Source organism: Vulpes vulpes, chromosome 12, assembly GCF_048418805.1.
Source record: "Vulpes vulpes isolate BD-2025 chromosome 12, VulVul3, whole genome shotgun sequence".
Taxonomy (NCBI): Eukaryota; Metazoa; Chordata; class Mammalia; order Carnivora; family Canidae; genus Vulpes; species Vulpes vulpes.
In genome coordinates, this window is record NC_132791.1 from 99085115 (window position 1) to 99106759 (window position 21645).

A 21645-nucleotide genomic window follows, 5' to 3' on the forward strand; every position below is an offset into this window, starting at 1 on the left:
AAAGGTAAACTGAGGATAGAACATTCAGATGGCCATTCAGGAATAAATCTCGGAAGGGCATTTTATGTCTCTAATACCCAACCTGTGTCCAAAATATAACCATGATCAGCAGTTAATGTTTATCTGCAATGGCATGTGTGAATGTCATAGTCAAGTAACTAATTTAATGTTCTCTTCTTTCCTTTGATCCCCACTGTGACTCTGTCCAGGGAGCACACAAAATTGTCCTGTTGTCATATGATTCATCCCCAACTGATAGAGCGAACTAGTTCCCAAAGATAAGCATTGAAGTCAAACATTATTTTGCACTTTCTTTTCTTTCTTGGATGATAAGTTTCATTTGTAAAAATAATTCTAATTTTATAGTATCATCTGTTGTTTGGATATTAGATTATAGAAATCCAGAGGTTAACACTAAACCAGTACTTTCATTCCTTTAAAAATGAGAACGTAAAGTGCAATTGAAGCTTATGAGCATATCCTGCACAACGCACCTTATCGACTCTAGGGGGCTACTGTTTCCAATTGTAGATGTTTAAGGATGGAAAAACCTAAGTGCAAAGAACATTGTACCTAAATCAGAGATGCTGACATACCCTCTCTTAGCAGGCAGTAAACCAATTGTGTGCCTTTTGGAGCTTAAATCATCTGAGATTTATTAATGAGGCCTACTGCTGAGTAGAACAAAGGAGCTTATATATAAGATAAAGATGAGACAAATGGTTAATTTAGGGTGTGAAACTTATTCCCAAGTGGAATGCATTGAAGTTACAATAAATACCCCTAAAATATCACTACAAATTTAAAAAAATAAAGAACAAAGGGGGAGGCAGAAGACATTAATTATTTCATAGTAATTGATGTTATCAAGAATAGTCTAAAGAGGTACAAGATCTTTGAAATCCCTGAAGGCTGCCCAATTCCTCATTCTGGCTAATCTGTTCATGTCTAAAGTCTCACTTCTGGACCCGTGACGATTTTCTTAAAAAGAAAGAAAAAAGCCCTGCCCTTCCGAAACAGATCTGGAAAGGCTTTGAAAGTCATGCTTGCCCTGATAACCTGGTTACACATCAGCTTGTGTTCCTGTGGTTAATGAGCTTATACACTCCTGCAGGGAGAAGGCTGAGCCGTCCTGAGGGACTCCAGGACGGCAAATGCTCCCAAGCAATTAGAGGCTGATTAAGTGTTTATCTCCCTTACAGGTGGGAAGGGAAGAATGAAAATGAGGTGGGCAGATGTAAGGAGACCGGCAAAATTCACGTGACTGTGGATCTCAAGTACTATCGACCAACTGAAGTGGTAAGGACCCCCCTGGCCACGCAGGGCATGGCCATGTGTGGCTGGCTAGCTGGGAAGGTATTCTCACCGCGGATCTCAAAGCTTTCCACGGGGTTCTCTGACATCCTTCGGTGAGCAGGTCCCAAACCAGAATACAGTGCCTTGAATTTGAGATGTTATTCTCACCACAAAACCCATTGCTTTATAAAGGAAGACAAATATTGACTAATGAGTAGATGAATACAAAAGTTCTCTGTGTGAAGTAATGACGTACAGATTGTTAGAGCATGACATCCTCCTTCCCTGAGCCAAGGAAGTAGTGGATTTGAGAAATGGAGACTTCTGTCAAAGGCAGGTCTCCTCACATTATTAGTGCTGGTAGCTGATCCCTGATACCTGCAGGATGTGTGGCTCCCCGGGCCCTCCAGGCCCTGCAGGCCCTCGGGATCGGAAGGGCTGCTTGCCTGCCCAGACACACATGCACTCACATGTGCACACGTGCACATGCACCTACACGCGCCTGAGCCGTAAGCGAGCCCCCTGGACATTTGTTAGGATTTAGTTCACGTGCTGCGCTGCCTATGAATCCTTTTGTGGTCAGTATACTACCAGCACCGTTGTGTCTACGCTGTAGGCTCTACATAATTATGCTGTAGCACCTATTATAGTTTATTGTTTTCATTTGTTGACATGACCTTCTCTTTTTACCAAACTGTGCATTCTTTGAGGATAAGGACATTTCTTTTCATATAGTAAGTAAGTGCTTCATAAACGTTGACTGACGAACAGATGAATGTAGAAGTTTTCTGTATTGAGAAATGACCTATAGATTGTTAGAACATAACACCCTCTTTTCCTAAATTGATAAAACTTTCTAGCTTGGTGTTGTCCCTTTAACGTGGGCTACCTTCACACTACGGTGACGAAACCCAACATGTTAAATATAATCTAAAGATGATAGAAAGCAGGACCTTCAGAAAGAAATGTTCAGATGTCATTTAATGAAACGTACGTGAGCCGTGAGAATAGAACCTGTTTTATCTGTGCTTTGAACCAAATTCCTATCCGTCGCACAGTCTCTCAGAGATTAGCAAAACCCCAGCGAAGAGAGGCTGCAAGTGACTATGTCATCAGTAACCACCCTTTGAAATGTATTGTTTTAAACAAAAGAAAAAACTTCATTTCATGGACTCTTACACAGAGGAGGAAATAAAAAGGAAAGGAAATAAGCAGTGCTCAAAGACGAGGGCTGTAGAGTCAGTGCATTGTCCCGGCACAGGGTGCGGCTGGGTCTTTGACACACAGTGAACAATGGTTCCCTGTGCTAATGGCAAGTGGGTGTGCCAAGGAGAGGATGTGCTCCGTCTCTGGGGGAGGAAGATACCAGCACACTCCTGCTGACACAGCAAGGAATGCCTGTCCGAGGAGCCCCCTAGCCTCTCCGCATTTGCTTCCTGCCCCCAAAGAGGTGCCGCAAGGGTGTCATTTTTCTGGAACGTGGCACACATCACATAAATGGACAAATCTCTTTCTGTCCTCGCTAACGAAAATGGTCACCCCCCAGTGGAAAATTTACTGGGCCGACAGAAACCTCAGTCCCTGTAACAATTTAAACATGGTTCTTTTTCTCTCCGACACCAAAATAGTTTCAAAAGCTAGGAAGTCATTAAGAATGGCTTGTCTGTCATTCTTACTTAGGCAAGGTGTGGGATTGATAAGGACACAGAACAAAAGAATTTGCTGAACAGGAAAAGGACCCTTGGACTAACAAGCCGGTCCCTGGAGTCCATATCAACCCCTCTTTCCTGCCCCACGCTGCATCCCTCCTCTCGTTTCTTTTGTTCATTCACATGTTGTCATCATACCTGTTCTGCGATTCTGTTTACACTAATGCCGTCTGAACGGGAGAGTGGCTTCTTGCTCCAGATGCTTGCGTTATTTCTGCACTGATGGAGCTCTCACCCCAGGTTCCCTCTCGAGGTGGGATTTCCAACTGCATTTCATCTCTCTAAGCCTTGAGGCTGCATTAATTTTGTTCACCCCACTTCAACTCCGTATTCTGTTGGACAAGCTTGTCTGGTATAGTGAGACTAAACTTTTAACCTCATTCCTCAGGACAGCGAGTTTTCCCCAAACTTGGACCCGCCTGACAGACTTATGTTGAATTGCCTTAGGGGCGATAGTCTTCTCCCCGTTGAAAGGTGACCAGGCCTGGAGACTGACTTGTAAATGAGCTTTCACTTAGGTGTGGGCCCCAATAGCCGACACATCTAGAGTCTTTCAGCAGGAGTCCCGTGAAGCGCCAGCTTCTCCGAGGCCTGTCAGCACCCGGTGTACGCTGGACATGAATTCTCCTGTGTCTTAATTGGATCCTTCCCATTTCAGTGTCGTAAGTCTGTCTTGCAAGTGGCAGAGGCTTTTTCCTTTCTTCCTTGAATTCTTTTAAAAGTTTCATCTCCTGATCAGCTTTAATCATGTACCATCCAAGAGCCACGAGGCACTTCAAAGCCAAAAGCTTAGAGCGTGAAGTGGTTCCAGAATGACTGATGGGAGGGAAAAAAAAAAATCAAGAACATTCGGAGGGAAAAAAAAAGTATTAAGAACATATCAGGTCTCAGGGTATCAATATCCCAATACAGTTAAAGAAAAATAGAACTCTCCATTGTTGTTTTTTTTTTTTAATAAGATTCAGGTTAGTTTTTTAAAAGGCTCTTTACCCAACATAGGGCAGCACTAACCCGGAAGAGGCCACCAATGATGCCGTAGGGAACAAAATTTGCACAGGTCCAGTAATTTTTATCTTCATGGATTTAGCCACCACAAAACCTTAAATCTTGCTCCTGTTATCAACATGGAAAGTCTTGGAAGGTTTTGTTCTGAGCTAAGTACTCGAGCTCCAATTAGAGCTGAATGGAGTCACATTCTTCTGGTTCTTTACCTATAAATCTCTGTGTCTCCTTTGGAGAGTTTTGCCTCTGTGAAGATCTTGATCCTAGAAATTAGTCTTTCAGTCTCCCATTGCTCCCCGAATTCCAGTATCTGGTGATGGTGACGTTAACACTTGAGTTCTGTGCCTCTTCAAACTCCTGCGTGTAATTGCGTGTAATTTCCTCTGCGTGCAGCCATTTATACACAGACCCGTCGCGACTGTGTTCCTTCACGGAGAACAAGTAGTGTGGTGCTTAAGTGTGGGCCCCAGGGCCAGACTGCCTGAGTCCATGAAGTGTCAGTGAGTAGCTGCGTGACCTTAGGCAAGTTACTCAACTTCTCACTGCTTCTGTTTCCTTGTCTTTAAAAATGGGACTAATAGTAGAGCCCAAAGCTCATAGAAGCTTTGAAAAATTAACAGTCAGTTATACAGGATGCTTATTAAAATAGCGTCTGGCGTACAGTAAAATACCCATTTTTGATGCTGTTATTGCTATTTATTTATTCATTCACTCACCAAAATACTTAGCACACACTGTGCTAAGCCCTGGGACAACAGACACCCTCCCCACCCTCGTGGAGGTTGTACAGGTAGAAAGAAGTATGGATCAGTTACTTCAATCTAGTAACTTTAGAAAAGTAGAGTGACGCATGGTGCATTGTACAGGTTACCCAGTAAAAAGTAGGTAACAAAGTATAAGAAAGGCTTCAGACAAACACTCATAAGTACTTTGATATTTTTATTCTTGCTTTATCTTGATTTTCATCCTTTCTGATTCTGTTACTGAAGATTTCAGTAGCTATTCAGTGGTATGGAAATATGCAAATATGAGAAAAATCATATTGATTTATTGCTTAATTTAAAATAACCATGAAGATGTCTTTGTTTTGTTCGAAAATCTTTCACTTGGAAAATTCACAAAGGTTAGATTAATGAGAAATTCATCCTAATGTGCCAAATTTTTAACCACACCAAAAGGTCAATCCACTTAAGGGGGTGAAAAAAAAAAAAAGCTAAGCTAAGCTTTTTTTTTTTTTTTTTTTTTTAAGTGAAACTAACAAAAATCATTTTTTTCTGCAGAGCATGTTTAGGAAAGGGTACAGGGGACACATTCACAGACCAAACTTCGAATCACATATCTTTCATGAAAAATATCTTGACTTAAATACTACTAGATGATGTGAATTAAAATTTTGCCTTGCTACGTCATTTGCTGTAACATCCATTTTGCTTACCGTTGTATTTCCACTGTCCTCGACTGTGATTGGTTTTTGTTTATACTTTATGTGTATCCCCATCCTTTATAGATATTAGAGAAATCATGAGTTAAAAATCCAGATTTGAGAAAGCGATAACTTCAAAGAAGCCCAACAAGCTAGTTAAAACAACACCTTCCTTCAGTAAAAACATGTGGCCTGTTTCTAATCAAATTACCATATGCTTGTCGAGTTGTCCCCTCTGCAAACTTTTCCTAATATTTTTCTGTAAGTGATGTTAAGTTAAATGGCCCATAATTGCTTGCTCTATCTCATAGCCCTGTTTAGAATAATGCTATGTAACACTTTCCAGACCTCAGGAATCTGATCTGTCATCAGAGGATGTGTATAAATACCAGTTAGAGCTTCCCTCATTTCCATCTGTGGGCACTGGGGGTCTTGAAACTGTCCTCTTTCTCTCCCATCGCTGTTCTCACCACCTTCTCACACTTCCCCTCCCAGGGCAGGAAATTAGATCCTCCCAACTCCAACCCTTCATCTTCTCCAGTGATGTTAGAGCCAGTTGATCTTGCCCTGTCCTGATCCTCTGACCTCCAGAGCTCTAATCCTACCCCTCCACTCCTCCTTTTCTTTGTTCCTTGTTTTGACTGGTGGGAGCCAGGATAAGAAGATGCAGAGCGAGCAAATTAAGGGCGAGTCCCTTTCTTTCTGCATTCCTGGACCTGTAAGAGGAGAGGCTGTTCCCTAAGATCCCTTCCAATGTTCATATCCTCGCATTCTCTGCTGTTACGACTATCACAATGGAGTGGGATGCTAGCACTAATGTCCCATTATAATGCTTCCTCTGAACTTCTTACTACTTGTATTTTATAAATAGTTTATATCTCTAAATCACTGTTTATATATTTTAAGCCTCCCTCTTAGGCTCCTCATACTAATCTTTATATCCTTCCTTAATCACATTGGCCTTTCCTGCCCTTTTCCTTCCTTGGACTTAACCAGAGGAGCTTTAAGTTTCAGTCTCTTCAGTTGATTCTCAAATATTCCACTGTATGTTTTCCATACTTCATAGGATCCCATGCAGAGCCCCCAGGGGCGTATAGCATTCCTCTTGAAGCCTGTGTTCTTTCCTTGGTTGCTATCCCCTCAAGAGCATTTCATATCTAATGAAATAGTAATTGTGTACTTACTGTAATGCTCCCAACATCCTACTGTTCCTTGAAAGTTCTCAGGATTAGATCCTGATTAGAACAATGTAATTAAAGATTCATAAAATCTATGTGAAAGTACTTAACTATATACTTTCCCTTATTTAAAAATATTTTTTCTGTTTGTCCTAAAAACTCTCTTGTATCCTGTTATAGATGGTTGTATTCTCTGCACCAATAAGGAATTCCTATAAAAATCTGTATTTTGTTTCCAGAAAAGCTGTCCAGCTAATGACTACCCCCATTTATAATTACATTCTTGATCTCTTGACATCTACAAAAGAAATTCCAAAACCTCAGAAATCTGTCTTAGCTTCTGCAGTTCCTTAGGAAGAACAACCAGTACTTGTGTCCTGCTTCTACCTCAGCTAGCTCTGACGCAGCTCACCCCAAGTGTAGGATTACTGATGGGAGGCCCATCCATCACTGATGCGGTCACCTGTTCCCTCTTCGTTTTCGTCTAGCCACTGAGATCCATATTCTGGAAATTTAGAAATCCTCATTTGCTGTTTGTTTTTGAAACAAATTGACAATATTTTTCCTGTTCTGTCAAGCCACATTTATTTTCTAAAATAACTATAATTCAGAAATCTTTATTTATGGAGATTTCACAGATAACACTATCTGTGCTTTTCATTTCTCCACCCTATTCTGCTTTATCCTTCCCGTAAGGTTAATTATTCCTCACCAAGTTTGATCCCCCCCCCCCCCCCAGTACTTTGTTCACTGATAGACACCAAATATTCCAGGTCTACCGAAATTCAGTCTTTGTACTTCTACTTCGGGCCCCTGTCTTTATCTTACCCTGGAGGCTTCCTGTTGCCTCACTCCTCAGGCCCTTGGCTCATGGCCGACTCGCTTCTTCACTCACTGTCACACCTGTTAGCAAAGTTGAGAACTCATTTGACCGCTTTTGTCAGAAACCCCCAGGTTGACATCCACTGCTGATGGTCTAACTCAGGGGCTCTCGTCTGCCTCCTGGACAGTCATACTTCATGTGCTTGGCCTGATGGTAAATACCTAGCCCCATTCCACTGTGGTCAGTACAGGCGCTGTCCTTACTAGCAAAATCCAGCTTGTACATTTTGTAATACTGTGATGAATTTGCTAGTTCCCTGGGTAAGCCAGATGTGCACCGCTTCATGAAAAACCAGTATAAGAATCTCTAAACTTATCCTAGCTCTAGAACTAGATAGGTTTGTAGGTACTAAATGATTCTCTAACTTTAGGATTTATTACTGGAATCCTTTAAAAAGAGGGCACTCACTGGGCACAGCTAAAATACAACTCTTAAAAAATAAAATAAAATACGACCCTTATTTACCTTAGTTGCTCCAAAATACATCAGTATATATAAAATAAAATATCCTTGTAGGGACTGAGGTCTTAGAAACTCAATTCAAAAAGAATGTTTATTGAATTTCTCCTGTGGAGGTGAGTCCTTTAGCACTGTGAGAAATGTGAAGATGGATGAGGTAAGGTTCTCGTCCAATGGTAACTCTCAGACAAATGAGGGGGAGCAGCTGGGAGGCTATTGGGACAGTCAAGGGCAGGTATAACAAGGAGCTAACTGAACCAGGGCAGCGGAGGCGAGAAAAACGGCGACAGATGCCAGGACATTGCAGCGATGGTGACTACAGGATTAGGTATGGGTTGGGCGGTGACATGTGGACAGCAGACAGGAACCGAAGGTGGCTCCTGGCGGAGGGGCCGAGCAGTGAAGACAAGTGGGAAAGAACGATGCGGGAACCCACATCAGAGGCGCGGCAAGAGGGCTCGGTGTGCAGGGAGAGGTGTTGGGAGTTCCGTGACCCTGGGGATACCCCTGGGGCAATCTCAAGCAGGACTTGGAGCTGGAGCCCTGGCGTAAAGGGAGGAGGTCAGGTGTAGGGTCAGCCCCGCAATGGTAAGAGTTAAGCCACCGAGATGAGCTCCCCAAAAGAGAGGATGGCAGGTGGCAGGAGAGAAGAGCCTCAACAGGGAGCTAGTCACAAAGCCAGGCAAGTTGGAATTCTGGGAGATAAGCTCCAGAAACATTACTTTGAAAAAGTGGGTTAAGAGTTCACAAATCAGGCATTTGTATCCCAGAGCCCTGGAGCCAGACTAAAGTGTCTGCGACCCTGGATAAGGATCCCGGCCCTCCAGGCTCCCTAAGGACGTAAAGGGCTAATACCAAAGAGTTTACATGAGCTGACAGGTGATGACTCCATCCCAATCCGGGCACAACTGAATTTCAGATGTAAGCAGAGACCTGATTTCAGATTGATAATGTCCTGGAAGTCGGGTTGTGAAGCATTTCAGGATTCTTAAAGACGAAAGAGCTTATAGAAGTATCAGGTACTTTGTGCTGCGTATTAGGAGTTTTATTGCTGTCATCCTCATTAATTACGATCATCCTCCGCTGCCGTGAAGTCCTTAGTTGTCAAGAGACATCTGAAAGGACACTCTGAGCCCTTCGACTTCCGAGATTCTCTTTAATTTACTTATTTTGTTTTGTAGCTATAATTTCATGCAGAAAAGGTTATTTGCTACTTGCCAGCTTTGTACTTCTCGATTCAATGGCAGGAATGAGGATCACAGTGAAAGTTAGGGAGTTGAGTTAGTGACCCTGTCCTCTGACTGGCCTGAATTGTATATTCCTAGCAGCTGTACCAGGCCCTGAGATCCCGAACAGGCCAGGGAGCAGCCACAGTCGAGGACACTTGGCCGTCGCTCATGTTCACATGTACCTGCCTGCACACCTTCACTCCTCCCTCAGAAATCTCCCGCCTCACAGAACCAGCTGGATGTCACTAGAAGCTGTGTTGGCTTCCTATTGCTGCTGTAACGAGTTATCACAGATGTCGCGGGCTTAAAACTACGCGTCGTCTATAGCGGGAGTCTAGATTGAGTTTCCCGGAGTTACATCCAGGTGTCGGCGGGGCTGTGCCCCCTGGAGGCCCACCGCTTCCCGGGCTGCGGGTCAGTCTGTCCGAGAACGATACTTCATCACCGTGAGGAGGAGGACACGGCGACTCCAGCCAATTGTCCGCTTAAAGTTCCATGATGTAACGCCCGAAAACCCACTGACGTGCACTTGGGCGGTAAACAAGGACGCACCATCCTGACGTCTGAGGGAACGCGAGGCAAAGGAACGAGAAAAGAAAAGCGAGCTCTAGACTCGGGTTTTGGAAGGACCTGTGGCCTGAGAGACAGGGAGCCAGCGGCCCCAGGGTGGCCCGGGGCGTCCCCGGAGCGGACCGGTGGGGCCGCGGGGCGGGCACGGAGCCGGCCGCGCGGGGAGACCCTGTCCAGCAGCCAGGGGGGCACGGGGCTCGGCACCACCCACCTTCCTCCCCACTTCCCTCGGCCCCCCACGGCGCGGCCCCACTGCCGGGCCCCCAGCCTGGCTTTCTCCTTCCCGCATTTTTCTTCCTGTACTTCTCCTTCTCTTTTCTTGCTATCATGAGGCTTTTTTTTTTTTTCAAGATTTTACTTATTTATTTGAGAGAGAGAGAGAGAGCGGGCCTGGGAGAGCAGGGACAGAGGGAGAAGCAGGCTCCCGCCGCGCAGGGCTGGGCCCCAGGACCCGGGATCGAGACCTGAGCCCAAGGCAGCGTCCGGCCCACCGCGCCACCCGGCACCCCTGGCGCCAGCCTTGAAACCAGGCACGCCGCGCCCTTACACGCGCAGCCACCGTCCTTCCTGGGGCCACCACCGCTGTTGGGTACACGCCGTCTGGCGCCGCCTTAGCTTCTGGAAGAGTGCGCCTGGCGTGTTCCCTGAAGTCAGACGAGGTTGAGACTGAGTCGTAAACGGTTCACCGCCGGATTATTACTGAGTCTACGGCAACGTCAGGACCCAAGAGGGGCTGACTGACCCCGTACACGTGGGTCCCTAACAACATCCCAAGGTCGGTCCCCGTCCGCGGGGGTTTCCCCACACATCCCTCCAGGGCACGGAGCTACATTTCTGTGGTTTATGTGGAACTTGTTGAGGATGAAATTAGTTCTGTGTGGAAGTGGTGTCAGACCACATTTTAGATTCAAGTTGTTGCCACTATTTTTGGAAAAAAGAGGTCAGCAGAGACCGCGCGCCTGAACGATCGATCACCTGAAGTCACTCATGGAAACGTCGGGGTGTGTCGACGGCCCGGGTCCCTGACTTGCGTTTGCCTTGGATGCTCGGACAGCCGGTCGCCTGCGGACATTGTGGCCTGGCAGAGGGGGCGCCGTGGGACTCGACCAGGTCCTCCTGGCTCGCTGCGTCCGTGCACAGCGTCGCCCCAACCCCACTCACTCCCGAGCCCGGCGTCCTGCACCGTAAGCTGGCGACCTCGCCCTGCCCGTTTCCGTCCGCAGGCCGCGGCGGTGCAGCTGCCACGTCTCCAGGGGCGCGTGTCCCCTCGGGCCGTGGGGCTGCGGCGGTTCTGCTGCAGACACAGGTGCTCAAGCCGCCGTATAAGCTACTTCAGTTCCAGCCAACAAAGAAAGATGAAGATACCTTTTCCTCTTTTTCTTTCTTTTTGAGATGCTACTGCGAACTCTGTTGGGTTCACTTGCAGCTTTCGTCCGACCGTCGACCCTACAACGAGAGTTGTCTTCTGTTCGCATCCCCGTGTCCCGGGCTGTGCCCTCCGCACAGCTCTCCTCTCCTCTCCTCTCCTCTCCTCTCCTCTCCTCTCCTCTCCTCTCCTCTCCATGTCTCCCCAGACCCTTCTTCCGCGGCCCGTGTGGGCCCCCTGGGAGGAGCGGGACCTGGGATGGGACAGCGCAGTGACCGGTCCCCTCGCCGGGCTGTCGGCCACAAACCCGTGGCGTGTCTCCACCTCCTCTCCTCACTTAGACTCTTCAGTGTTTTCTTCTGGTTTGGTTTTTTTTTTCTTTTAAGTGCAGACTAAAATTTAAATATATGACTATGTAAGAGAGGTAATAGTCACTTAGAACAACTTTTTTTAAATGTCTGAAATACGCATTGGACTTGCAGGCATTTTCCCAATAAGGCTTGCAGGGTCCTCTTTGTGCAGGCATTTTGGTGAAAAATACAGTCAAATGCACTTGAATAAGCTTCAGACCTACTTTTTAAAGTATGGTCTTCGGGGCACCTGAGTGGCTCAGTCGGTTAAGTGTCTGACTCTTGATCTCAGCTCAGGTCGTGATCCTAGGGTTGTGAGACCGAGCCGCATGTCGGGCTCTGCGCTGGGCGTGCAGCCTGCTTAGGATTCTCTCTCTTTCTCTCTCTTTGCCCCTCCGCCCACCCCCCCTAAAAAAATATATTTGATTTCTTCTTTCAAACTTTTATTTAAATTCTAGTAAGTTGGGCAACCCGGGTGGCTCAGAGGTTTAGCGCCTGCCTTCAGCCCAGGGCGTGACCCTGGGGACCCGGAATCCAGTCCCACATCGGGCTCCCTGCATGGAGCCTGCTTCTCCCTCTGCCTGTGTCTCTGCCTCTCTCTCTCTCTGTGTCTCTCATGAATAAATAAATAAAATCTTTAAAAAAATGAATTTTAGTAAGTTAACATACACTGTTATATTGATTTCAGGAGTAGAAGTCAGTGACTTGTCACTTACATAGAGCACCCAGTGCCCATCATGACAAGTGGCCCCTTGTGCCCACCTCCCTCCATCAGCCCTCGGTTCATTCTCTGTTATTCAGAGTCTCTTATGGTTTGTTTCCTTCTCTCTTTCCCCCCCTTCCCATAGTTCACCTGTTTTTATTTCTTCAATTCCACCTATGAGTGAAATCATATGGTATTTATCTTCTTCTGACTGAATCATTTTGCTTAGCACAGGACACTCTAGCTCCATCTATATCACTGCAGATGGCAAGATTTCATTTTCTGATGGCCCCGTAATATTCCTTCGTACACGCACACCCAGGATAGTTTTCTTAATATTGTGTTGTGTTTCCCGACTGAAGACAGGTGGGCTGGCGAGTACGGCTCTCCTGCTGACACTGTTAACTTATGCTGAGGTAGTGAAGACATAATTCCCTGATGGATCCGCAGATCTGACAAATAGGAAAAAGAAAAGAGGGAGAATACGGATCAAGACAGTTGCCAGTGTTTTGGAGGGCGTTGTCTCGTGTGCTGCCAAACTGAGATGGAAGACAAGCCACTTTCACGGTTTGGCGTATCTGTAAATGTAGCGTGCGGGTGGGGGAGGGGAAGCCCGTGGTGCTGAAGCCCGGGTCTCTGTGGGTGATATGGAATAATTTCTTCATGAATCAGCGCCTCCCACTGGCCCTAAAGGTGGGCCAGCTGGTACCAATGCATTGTGTCCTCTTCCAGCTGGCGAGGGAGGGCAGTGGGAGGCGTGTAGCCAAAGGGAGTAGACACTGAACCAACAGCGCCCACGCATCTGATCCTAGCGTGGGGGTGGGGGGTGCCCAGGAGCAGCAAGGACCTGCCCCCCAGTCATCATCACGTGGCGCCGAGCAACCAGCCACGGATCCAGACAGGACGCAGAAAGATAAAATGCTAGAGTCCATTAGTAAAACCAGGACATCTCTTGTCCCACAAGGTTAGTGGTGGGCCAGGGAATGGTTTTAATCATGGTTTTCTTTAGCGTATTTATGAAAAGGCTGGCACTTAACCTCCTGTCATTTGGGTTCATCCGGCGAAATATAAAACACAATCCAGTTGCTTGACCATTTACGGCACCCACTATGGGGGTTTGTCTTCTTATTTATCAGTCCCACGTTTGTGACTCGGTTCTACGTAGTCCTGTGTTCACCGTGCCGTCGCTTTGGCGTAAGCGTGGATACGGTGTGGCCGTTGCCTTCTAGCTTCCTACCACAGAGACACCTTCATGCATCTGAACTGCGATCCCATAGGTCGAGGTACACCTGTCAGTCCTTTGGATTCAGATCATTCTTTGGTCAACCGTCCCCCACCTAAATGTTTACGTCCTTCTGCTACCAACCAATGCTGAAATCCAAACTAAACAACCCATTACTAGAAATGCTCTCCTCTCCTTTTCTGCATTTTCGTGATGTTGCTCTTTTTTTTAAAAATAATTCAACTTCCTTCCTTCCTTCCTTCCTTCCTTTCTTCCTTCCTTCCTTCCTCTTTATAATTTTTCCAGGAAGCTGAAGTTCTCATTTCCTATTCCCTTGTACTTGTGGTCTGCATCATGGACTTGAAAGGAAAGCGTGTATTTGTTTTTAATCATGAGGGGAGAAGTCGTTATTTCTTCTGCACGTGCTATCCGTGTGGGTGACACTTGTGCCTCCGCTCTCACTGTGAACTACGTTAGAATGTGCTTTTTGCAGTTATTGTTGTCTTTGGAAACCGTTGGCGATGATAGTAGTGTGTTCACCCGAAGGAGAGAACAAGGAAAAATGCTCGCGTGGGATGGCTAGGGGTTAAGACAGACGGCGGCGGGAGGCGTCTTCTGCTTGGCACGCGGTCTCAGGCTCCCTGCCTCTTCGGTGAAGGGGATGCGCTGCCTGCACCCAGGGCCTGGGGCTCAGGTAACGCTTGGGAGACACGGGGACACTTTGCGACCCAAGCTGCCGCCTGGGTGTCCGCTGATGCGGTCCTTATCGGGGAGGGCCCCTCAGCCAAGGAGCCTGGGTTGATGTGGCTGATTTAACCCCCATTCTCCGTATCTGCCGCGAAGTCCCAAACCTCTGATTTCTTGGAGTTTTCTCTCTTGATCCTGGAGTCCGGAGAGGACTGGGGGACAGGTCACGGACTTGTAAGTGGAGCCAGTGTGTGGGGTGATCGTAAGCACTCAGGTGGGGGACTGGGCCGGGGATGCGAGGCTCCCTCTGCAGCGACTCTTCAGCACGAGCGCCCAGCGGGTGCTTGCCCACGGCCCCGATCCTCACGGTGGCACGGGTGGCGCCGGCCGCGTCCCCCTCCCCGGCCAGCCCGTGTTGCCAGCGTCCTCCTGTCGGTTCAGACCACAGGGTCCATCCCAGCACAGTCTCCCTGGCTTTCCATCGATTTTCTTTGTCAGGCCCACGACGCTGTCTGCTTGTGGCTAAGCTGCTCGGGAACTGCACGTATACGAAGCGTTGTTCCCTGGATGATGAGGGTGGGAATGTAAAGCGGAGCATTTAGAAACAAAGTCAACTTGACAGGCGGGGTGGAGGTGAACAGCCCGACTTCTGCAGGAATGCTGTTGACAAGCAGTGATTCTTGGGAAGCTTCCAGCTGCATCATGGGCTCAGACTTCAGGGATTTAGGCAACATAGAAACAATTTTTTAAGATCTGAAATCATTTACAGTAAATGGGCTTATATGGGTCGGGGTTTTATGTTATCGTTTCATGTATAATGTGATTTTATTGACTATTTCCAGAAATGATTCTGCAGTTCAGCCGCAAGCTGTTGCTTGGTGCGCAAACTCTTTGTCCTTGGGTGCTCTGTCCCAGACGAGCCACAGAGGTTTACAACTGTAAGACCATTTTCATTGAGAAAAGAGACATTTCCTTTCCCCAAAACTTCAAGTTCTGGTTTTGAAATATAACCCTCAGTCCCAACTTTAAATCCTAGTTAGAGCATAAATTCCTCTTTCTCCCTTTCTTCTCTGACAGAAGCAGGGTCTCAGAGCTGCGTAAGGACAGCTCCGAGAGTCAAGTTCTTGCCTCAGGAAACAGGGAGGAGTCACATCACTCATTCCTTTCTGTCGGCTCTTGAGAAAATCAGCTAAAAACCTCAGGTGCATCTCCCAGGTCCTGGGGCAGTGGAGGGCGGGCAGTGGGAAGCAGGGAACAAGCCTCCTTGCCTTGCTATGGGCCTTTGCTGCCACTCTGAAGGTGCGACAGGTCCCTCCTGCCTCGCCTCTCCGTGGTCGGCCTCACACAGAGCCTCATTATTTCCTACAGGTGCTGGGGAGCGTTATCTTCTCCAGCATCATTTCCGATGGGGAAACTGGGGCACCGGGAGGCTGAGTGACTTGCCTAAGGTCAGGCCAGGCCGCGTGGAGTGACCCAGCCGGTTTCCAGGCCGCGGTTCCCCAGGAAGCCTCCCTCCCTTTCCTCCAGGGCCATGTGTTCCAGGTCACCCGAAAACCTTGCCTTCCGCCCCTTGTCCTTCAGGGGCACCTGCACTTGATCCCTTCCAGCCTGGGTGCCGTCAGCGGTGGCACCAGGGGGGCTGCAGGCGCTGTGACCCTGTGAAGCTCTTCGCCGGCCTTTTCTCAGCAGAGCTGTGCTTTGTTGCCGTGAGTGTGTTTGCACCTACTTAATGGTCTGAAACTATAAACCCAGCAGGCAGGGTCCGGTGATCTGTTCAGAGGACATAAACCTGTCCTGTGTACCTGCGGCGTTGGGGCGCTGTGGCCGTTCACAGGCCATCAGAGGGCATTATCCGTTTGGCCGCCCCCCTGCCCCAGTGGTCCTGAAGAATCGTCCTCGAGGCGGCGGGGCCGCGGCCCAGCTGGGGCACACGGACACCCCCCCACCCCCCGCCCCAGACAGCGGCCCTTTGCCCTCGCAGTGTGTGGCCACCGGCCTTTCACTTACCGCCTAGAGTGCTTTTGAGGAGAGCTTGTGGTTTACGGAGAAAGGAGACCCCAAGCCAGCGAGATCTGCGTGAGGAGATGTGGCCCAGGGCTTTTTGCTTTTTCAAGTCACAAGTGCTCTTCCCCTGGGGCTAAGGGAAGCCCACCTGGCCGCAAGGTGCTTCCCTTCACGTCCCTGGGGTCCTAGAGGACACTGGCAGGTTTCAATGTGCAGGGAACCTTCTACCGAAGCACCTAGGATGGGCTCCGGTTGGGAGAAAGCCCAGCCTGCTTGTGCCGATGTCCAACCCGTATGACAGCCACTTAGCTGATGCGACGGGACCTTCCCCCCACAGCGCCTTGGCTCTGACCTGTCGCAGCAACGCTCATGTCGTACCTCGCTGCCCGGCTACTTACTACTCCCGAGCGGCGGGGATGTGGACGCACCGCACGTGGCATGTCTGTCCTCCCCGTCGCCGTGCTGGCGACCGTGCCCGGGGGGCTCCGACAGTAAGCCCGCTCTTCGGGCGTCCTGCCCTCTTCTCCCGACGTTCTGCTTTTCTGAACATGCCTCACAGCTTGCTAGGAATGCAAAAGACGGACGTTCCCAGCAGCTACAGAGTTCCGGCCTCCTGGTCGTTTTCCTCCTACCTGTGAGATGTACAAAGATGCCGTGTTTTGCTTCACACACTCTCGGTGAACGGTGAACAAATGGCTCGCTCTTTATGGCCCTTCAAGCCTTAGGAGGGTGTGGATGGCCACCTTTCCCACTTGGGGCTCCTGGGTGTTTCCTCTCTGTGCCATTAAAATCGGACAATGTATTTGCTTATTCTTATTTCACTTTTTTATGCCTTATCTTATTCCAGAACATGTTTAGGAAAATACAATTACCTGTGTGAGTACTAACAGCGTAGCCTGTCTTATGAATTCTTTAGGTAATAATAGAGTTTGTTCTCAAAAACATTTTTCTCACATAAAGCATGTTTCAAATGATACTAGAGCCCCAGCCCTGCCCAACGAAAGCCTATTTTCCCAAAAACATATTGAAAATACAGATACAAATATTTTAGGTATGCCTGGTTACCATATATAACCTTGTTTTCTCTTTGGAGGCGCGCTTTCTGAATTCCAGATCTCGGCTGATGACACGAGGCCTTCAGGAAGAGTAGGGCGGGTGGGGAAGGGTGGCGGCCAGCAGAGCTGCTCTGGCCACAGCTTTGGTCACTCTGGTTGAGGGCTGCCCTGGGACGCAAGTTGTCCTCTCCTTGCTTCTCTCAACTGAGTGGCCGTTTAGTCTACCCTTAAGGCCCTTTGTCCCTCTTCAATGAGACCCAGAGTGTTTTTCAGCAACAGATAGATGGATGGATGGAACGATAGAGATTTAAAAAATCATAATCTTTTTGGCCCATGTTTTGACCTCGAAACCTTCTGAGTTGGTTTTGCTTTCTTAAAGTCACATAAAAAAGTATGGTTAGCAGAGACGTGGTTCTGGTGGGCACAATGGAGATGTAATTTTAATTCCTTCTATTCCCAACCAATAATAATATTGAAATTTTGGGTAAACAACATTTGAGAGGTACTGAAACTTGAGATTCGCTTAACTGCTAAAATACTAGTCTGTTATCCACAAACCACCAGTTATAAATGTTTCCATGCCGGGTTCAGCTGACAGCAAGAGAATTTGGAAAGTTAGAAGCGAGGGCCTAGGAAGAGACGCCAAATGCTGCCTCGCCTCCCCTGAAATATTGTCATGAGAGTTTGCCTTTAAGATAATTCCCTGAGGGCTTAGAGCTCTGTTGGGCAGCATAATGTTGAGTCATAAAAGGGGATCGTGCGGGATACTTCACATTGATCTCATGCACCAAAGCCTTTAAAAGTTGCATTCATTTAGACCGCGGGCCAACACAGGAAAAGACCTGAGATGAAATGTTGAGTGAAAAAAGCAGTATTGAAAATGCACAAACAGTACGATCACGACCATAGAAGAAAGCCTGCACTCACATAAGAAAAGGTTAGAAGGAAATGATCATCCCGCCACTGCCTCGAGACCTCTCTTGTGCTCAGGCCTCATCCCGGCACAGATGTCACCATTCCTTGCGCTCTGATGATGACCCTATAAGGGGCCTTTACCCCGATATTCTGTATCTTCCAAGTATTTGCTGGTGAACATATATGACCTTACGATGGACAGGAGAAAAAGACGTTACTTACAGATCTCAGAGCTGTTCTCATCAGGTGACATGAAGAAAAGCATGAGGAAAGAGACAAGTGTTTTTCAAGGGCTCAGCTTAGGACAAATCCAGGTTTTTCTAACCTGGTTGTGTCCCCGGGCTTCGCCCTTTTCTCCCTGGCCCCTACCTCTAGTCCCTGAGGGTCCCCGGGGGGTGTCAGCCCGTCCACTGCAGCCAGCCTTACCTCCCACTTGCACCCCTTCCCCTGGCCCCTGCTCGGAGTCATCCACTTGTTTAGAAAGTGCAGATCTGACCATGTTCCTCCCAGCCTCAGCTCTCAGCACCCCCCTTTGCTCAGTGGCCTCCCTGCCTCATTGCCCCCCCCTCCTGTTGCTGTCTGGCTCCAGCTCCGGGGTGGCTGGGGATGCCTTGCCACCTCCCGGGACTCCGACAGGACATTCGTTCCCTCCCCCAAACCTGATGCCCAGACTCTCCTTTAGCCGGCCCTCTTCTTCCCTCGGCTCCCAGGTTCTCTGGAAGTCCTTCTGGAACTTGGGAACGTCCCAAGACTAAGCAAGGTGTTCCCTCTTCCATTCTCCTGTAACATCACAGTCCTCAGGTGCCGCCTGCCACACTCCGCAGTCCACAGCCTCTTACCCAGAATTTCAAAATCCAGAAAATTCTGGACAAATCACATTTCTAATAACCCGGCACAATCTGGCGCCAAGGGACACAAGACTATTTACAGCCTCTTTATGTCATTTTGTGTGAATATTCATAATGGCACACCTTTTCCGCTAAAGAGATTTTAATTTTGCTGGTGAAACATAAGTATATTTGATCATGGGGTGCTGCCCAGACATTGCTGGGGGCATTCGGAAACGCGGGGTTGGGGTAACCCATTCACCATCCACTCCTGAGAGTCAGGAAGGGGTGCAGGCCAGGTGCCACACCAGGTCGGGTGTAAATGGGGCTGGCCCAGACAGCCGGGGCAGCTGTTCACCGGGCTGTGCTGCAGTCTGCCACATCGCCTTTCTGGAAGCCAATCTCGACTCCACGGCGCTCCCCAAAGCTCTCGCTGAAGGGATTGCACACCTGTGTCCTAACTGCTGGTTGCTGTGTCTCTTTCCACCACAGACCTTAAGTCTGTAAGTAGGGGGAAGGTGTTCTGTTGCCTTTGTACCCCCAGCGTCCTGCCAGACACAGAATGAGCGACCAATGCCTACTGGTGGATTGGGGTGTAAATATCCATCTCTTTGCCTTTTAGTGGCGTTTAATAATTGCCTGTAGAATGAGCAGCTCTATCAAAAGTCCCGGAGCTTCGGCGTGGGCTTTATCCAGCATTTTAACCATGAGTTTTATCATGAAAGGTCTCAACACCAGAGCCCTCTGATAATCCAGGTTTTAAAGATGCTTTTTAGGTAGAAGGAACGTGTGTGTGAGCCCTCTCAAATGATCGAAGAGCGGCTCTCGTCCCAGAGAGCCCTACTGTTGGTGCACTGAGCGTGCAGCCGGGGCTGTTTGGTTTCCTTCGCTGTCCGTTGGTTTCTCTTGTCCCACGTGGACGTGGTAAGGGAAGCACTGCTCTAGGGCAGTGTTGCTGGTGCCGCCGTCCGGTGGGCGCTGTGCCCGCGCACCTAGGCCGTTCTCTCCTAACATCGTGAGGCACACGTTTTCGGCCTCGCCGTGCATCTGTCCAGAGTGTCTTCCCATCTGGGGGCCCCCCTGATTCCCTGGCCTCCGTCGGGCTGCCCCCCCCCAGCAAACCGTCTTCAATGGGGGGCCCACCATCTGGGCCTGCCTTCTCCACGAGCACGTGTCGCCCAGAGCCCCCAATGCCCTGGCTGCCTCCAGAGCTCCCTGGTGGCACACAGGTGCCTGCAGCAGCCGGGCGGACCCTGCACTGCCCCTCTGGGGCCTCTGGCCTTTGCTCAGCCTCCCCCTGCCCCCTGCAGTGCCCGCTCCCCTTTTGGTGGAGGAGCACGGAACTATGTTTTTTTAAGATTTTATATATTTATTCATGAAACACACAGAAGCAGAGACCCAGGCAGAGGGAGAAGCAGGCTCCCTGCAGGGACTGATGTAGGACTTGATCCCGGGACCCTGGGGTCACGCCCTGGGCCCGAGGCAGACGCCCCACCACAGAGCCCCCGGTATCCCAGAATCAGAACCTCATCCTTGTAGACGGCCTTGTGCTGTTGGCTGGTGATACCATCACGTCGGCCTGGGCCTGAGCCCAGGGCCACGTCTCGTGGGGGGGTGACATTGGGTGACATCGCGCCTCCCCATGGGAGTCGGATTCCTGCATTGTGAACCTGCTCGGAGCCATTCTGGAAACACCGTCCCTCTATCAGAATAGGGTTTGCTCAATAAGATTATTTGTCGTATCCATCATGGGTAAGTGAGACTAACTCATTTTAAGAGATTCCTTTAAGCTTATAGAAATGGAAGAAATATTTATAGAGGTGTGCAAAGGAAGAAACTTATGTGTAAGCACTTATAAAAATTCACATATAATGTAAAAGTAATAAGACTTCCACCCCAGTGACCTTAGATTTGATGTCCTAATGTAAGAAAATGTAATGGAATAAATTATTTTAACTTTGATTTTATCACCACAAAGAGCATAAGAGAAAATAAGGTTAATTGCTCATAAATGTGAACATACATCCTTTAACTCGTACAGATGTGCTCGCTTCGGCGGCGCGTATACTGTAAATCGTTACAGATTCGTCTTTATGTTCAAAAATTGCCTTAGTTGACCGAGGAAGTTGCCCTGTCAATGAAGGAAAAACTGTCAAAGTGGGCGTGGGGTTTCATACCTGAAAGCCCATCAGCGGAGAGTATTGAATCAAGCGGGAAGGAACGCTTTGTAGAGAAGTCGGGATGGAAAGACAGGACTTTTGTTGTTTTTATTTCATTTTCCGTGAGAAGAAAATACCTGAAACATTCACGATGAAAAAAGGGTTCCCTGTGTTTTTGAATAATAAATACAATTTCTGTGAAGGATTGAGGTCACTTAGTTCATTATAACCCAATGTGAGCAAACAATTCATCCCTTTGGACTGAAGGACGCAGTCCACTGGGGGGAGGGGGGGAGAAAAGAAGGAGGGGAAACGGGGTTAAGGCAGAAAAGGGCTGTCCATGCGCGGAGTGGCCGCCCTGGGCCCTGCACGCTGACCAGCTAAGGCTTCCCGGCTGGACCAGACGTCACCACTGTCCCCACCGTCACCACCGCCCTCCAAAGCGCCCTCCTTGCAAAGGGCCGCAGTCAGTCCCGGGCCTTGTCACCCCAGAGTCCCCCGGAGTCCCCCGGGCCCCGGGTTCACTACTCTGATTTGTGAATGGGACACGTCACAGCTGCCCCCTCCCTGGCTTCTGCCGCCGTTTGCCAGTTAGCCTTTAAAACACA

General features: G+C 48.6%; 1 protein-coding gene across 1 annotated transcript in view; it reads left to right on the forward strand.

Moving 5' to 3' along the window:
- Positions 1–21645, forward strand: part of GMDS (GDP-mannose 4,6-dehydratase) — a 576788-nt gene that overhangs the window by 490050 nt on the left and 65093 nt on the right. The window contains exon 9 of the mRNA XM_072729241.1: positions 1203–1299. Coding sequence (XP_072585342.1) covers positions 1203–1299 — 97 coding nt within the window. The remainder of the gene's footprint in view (positions 1–1202; positions 1300–21645) is intronic.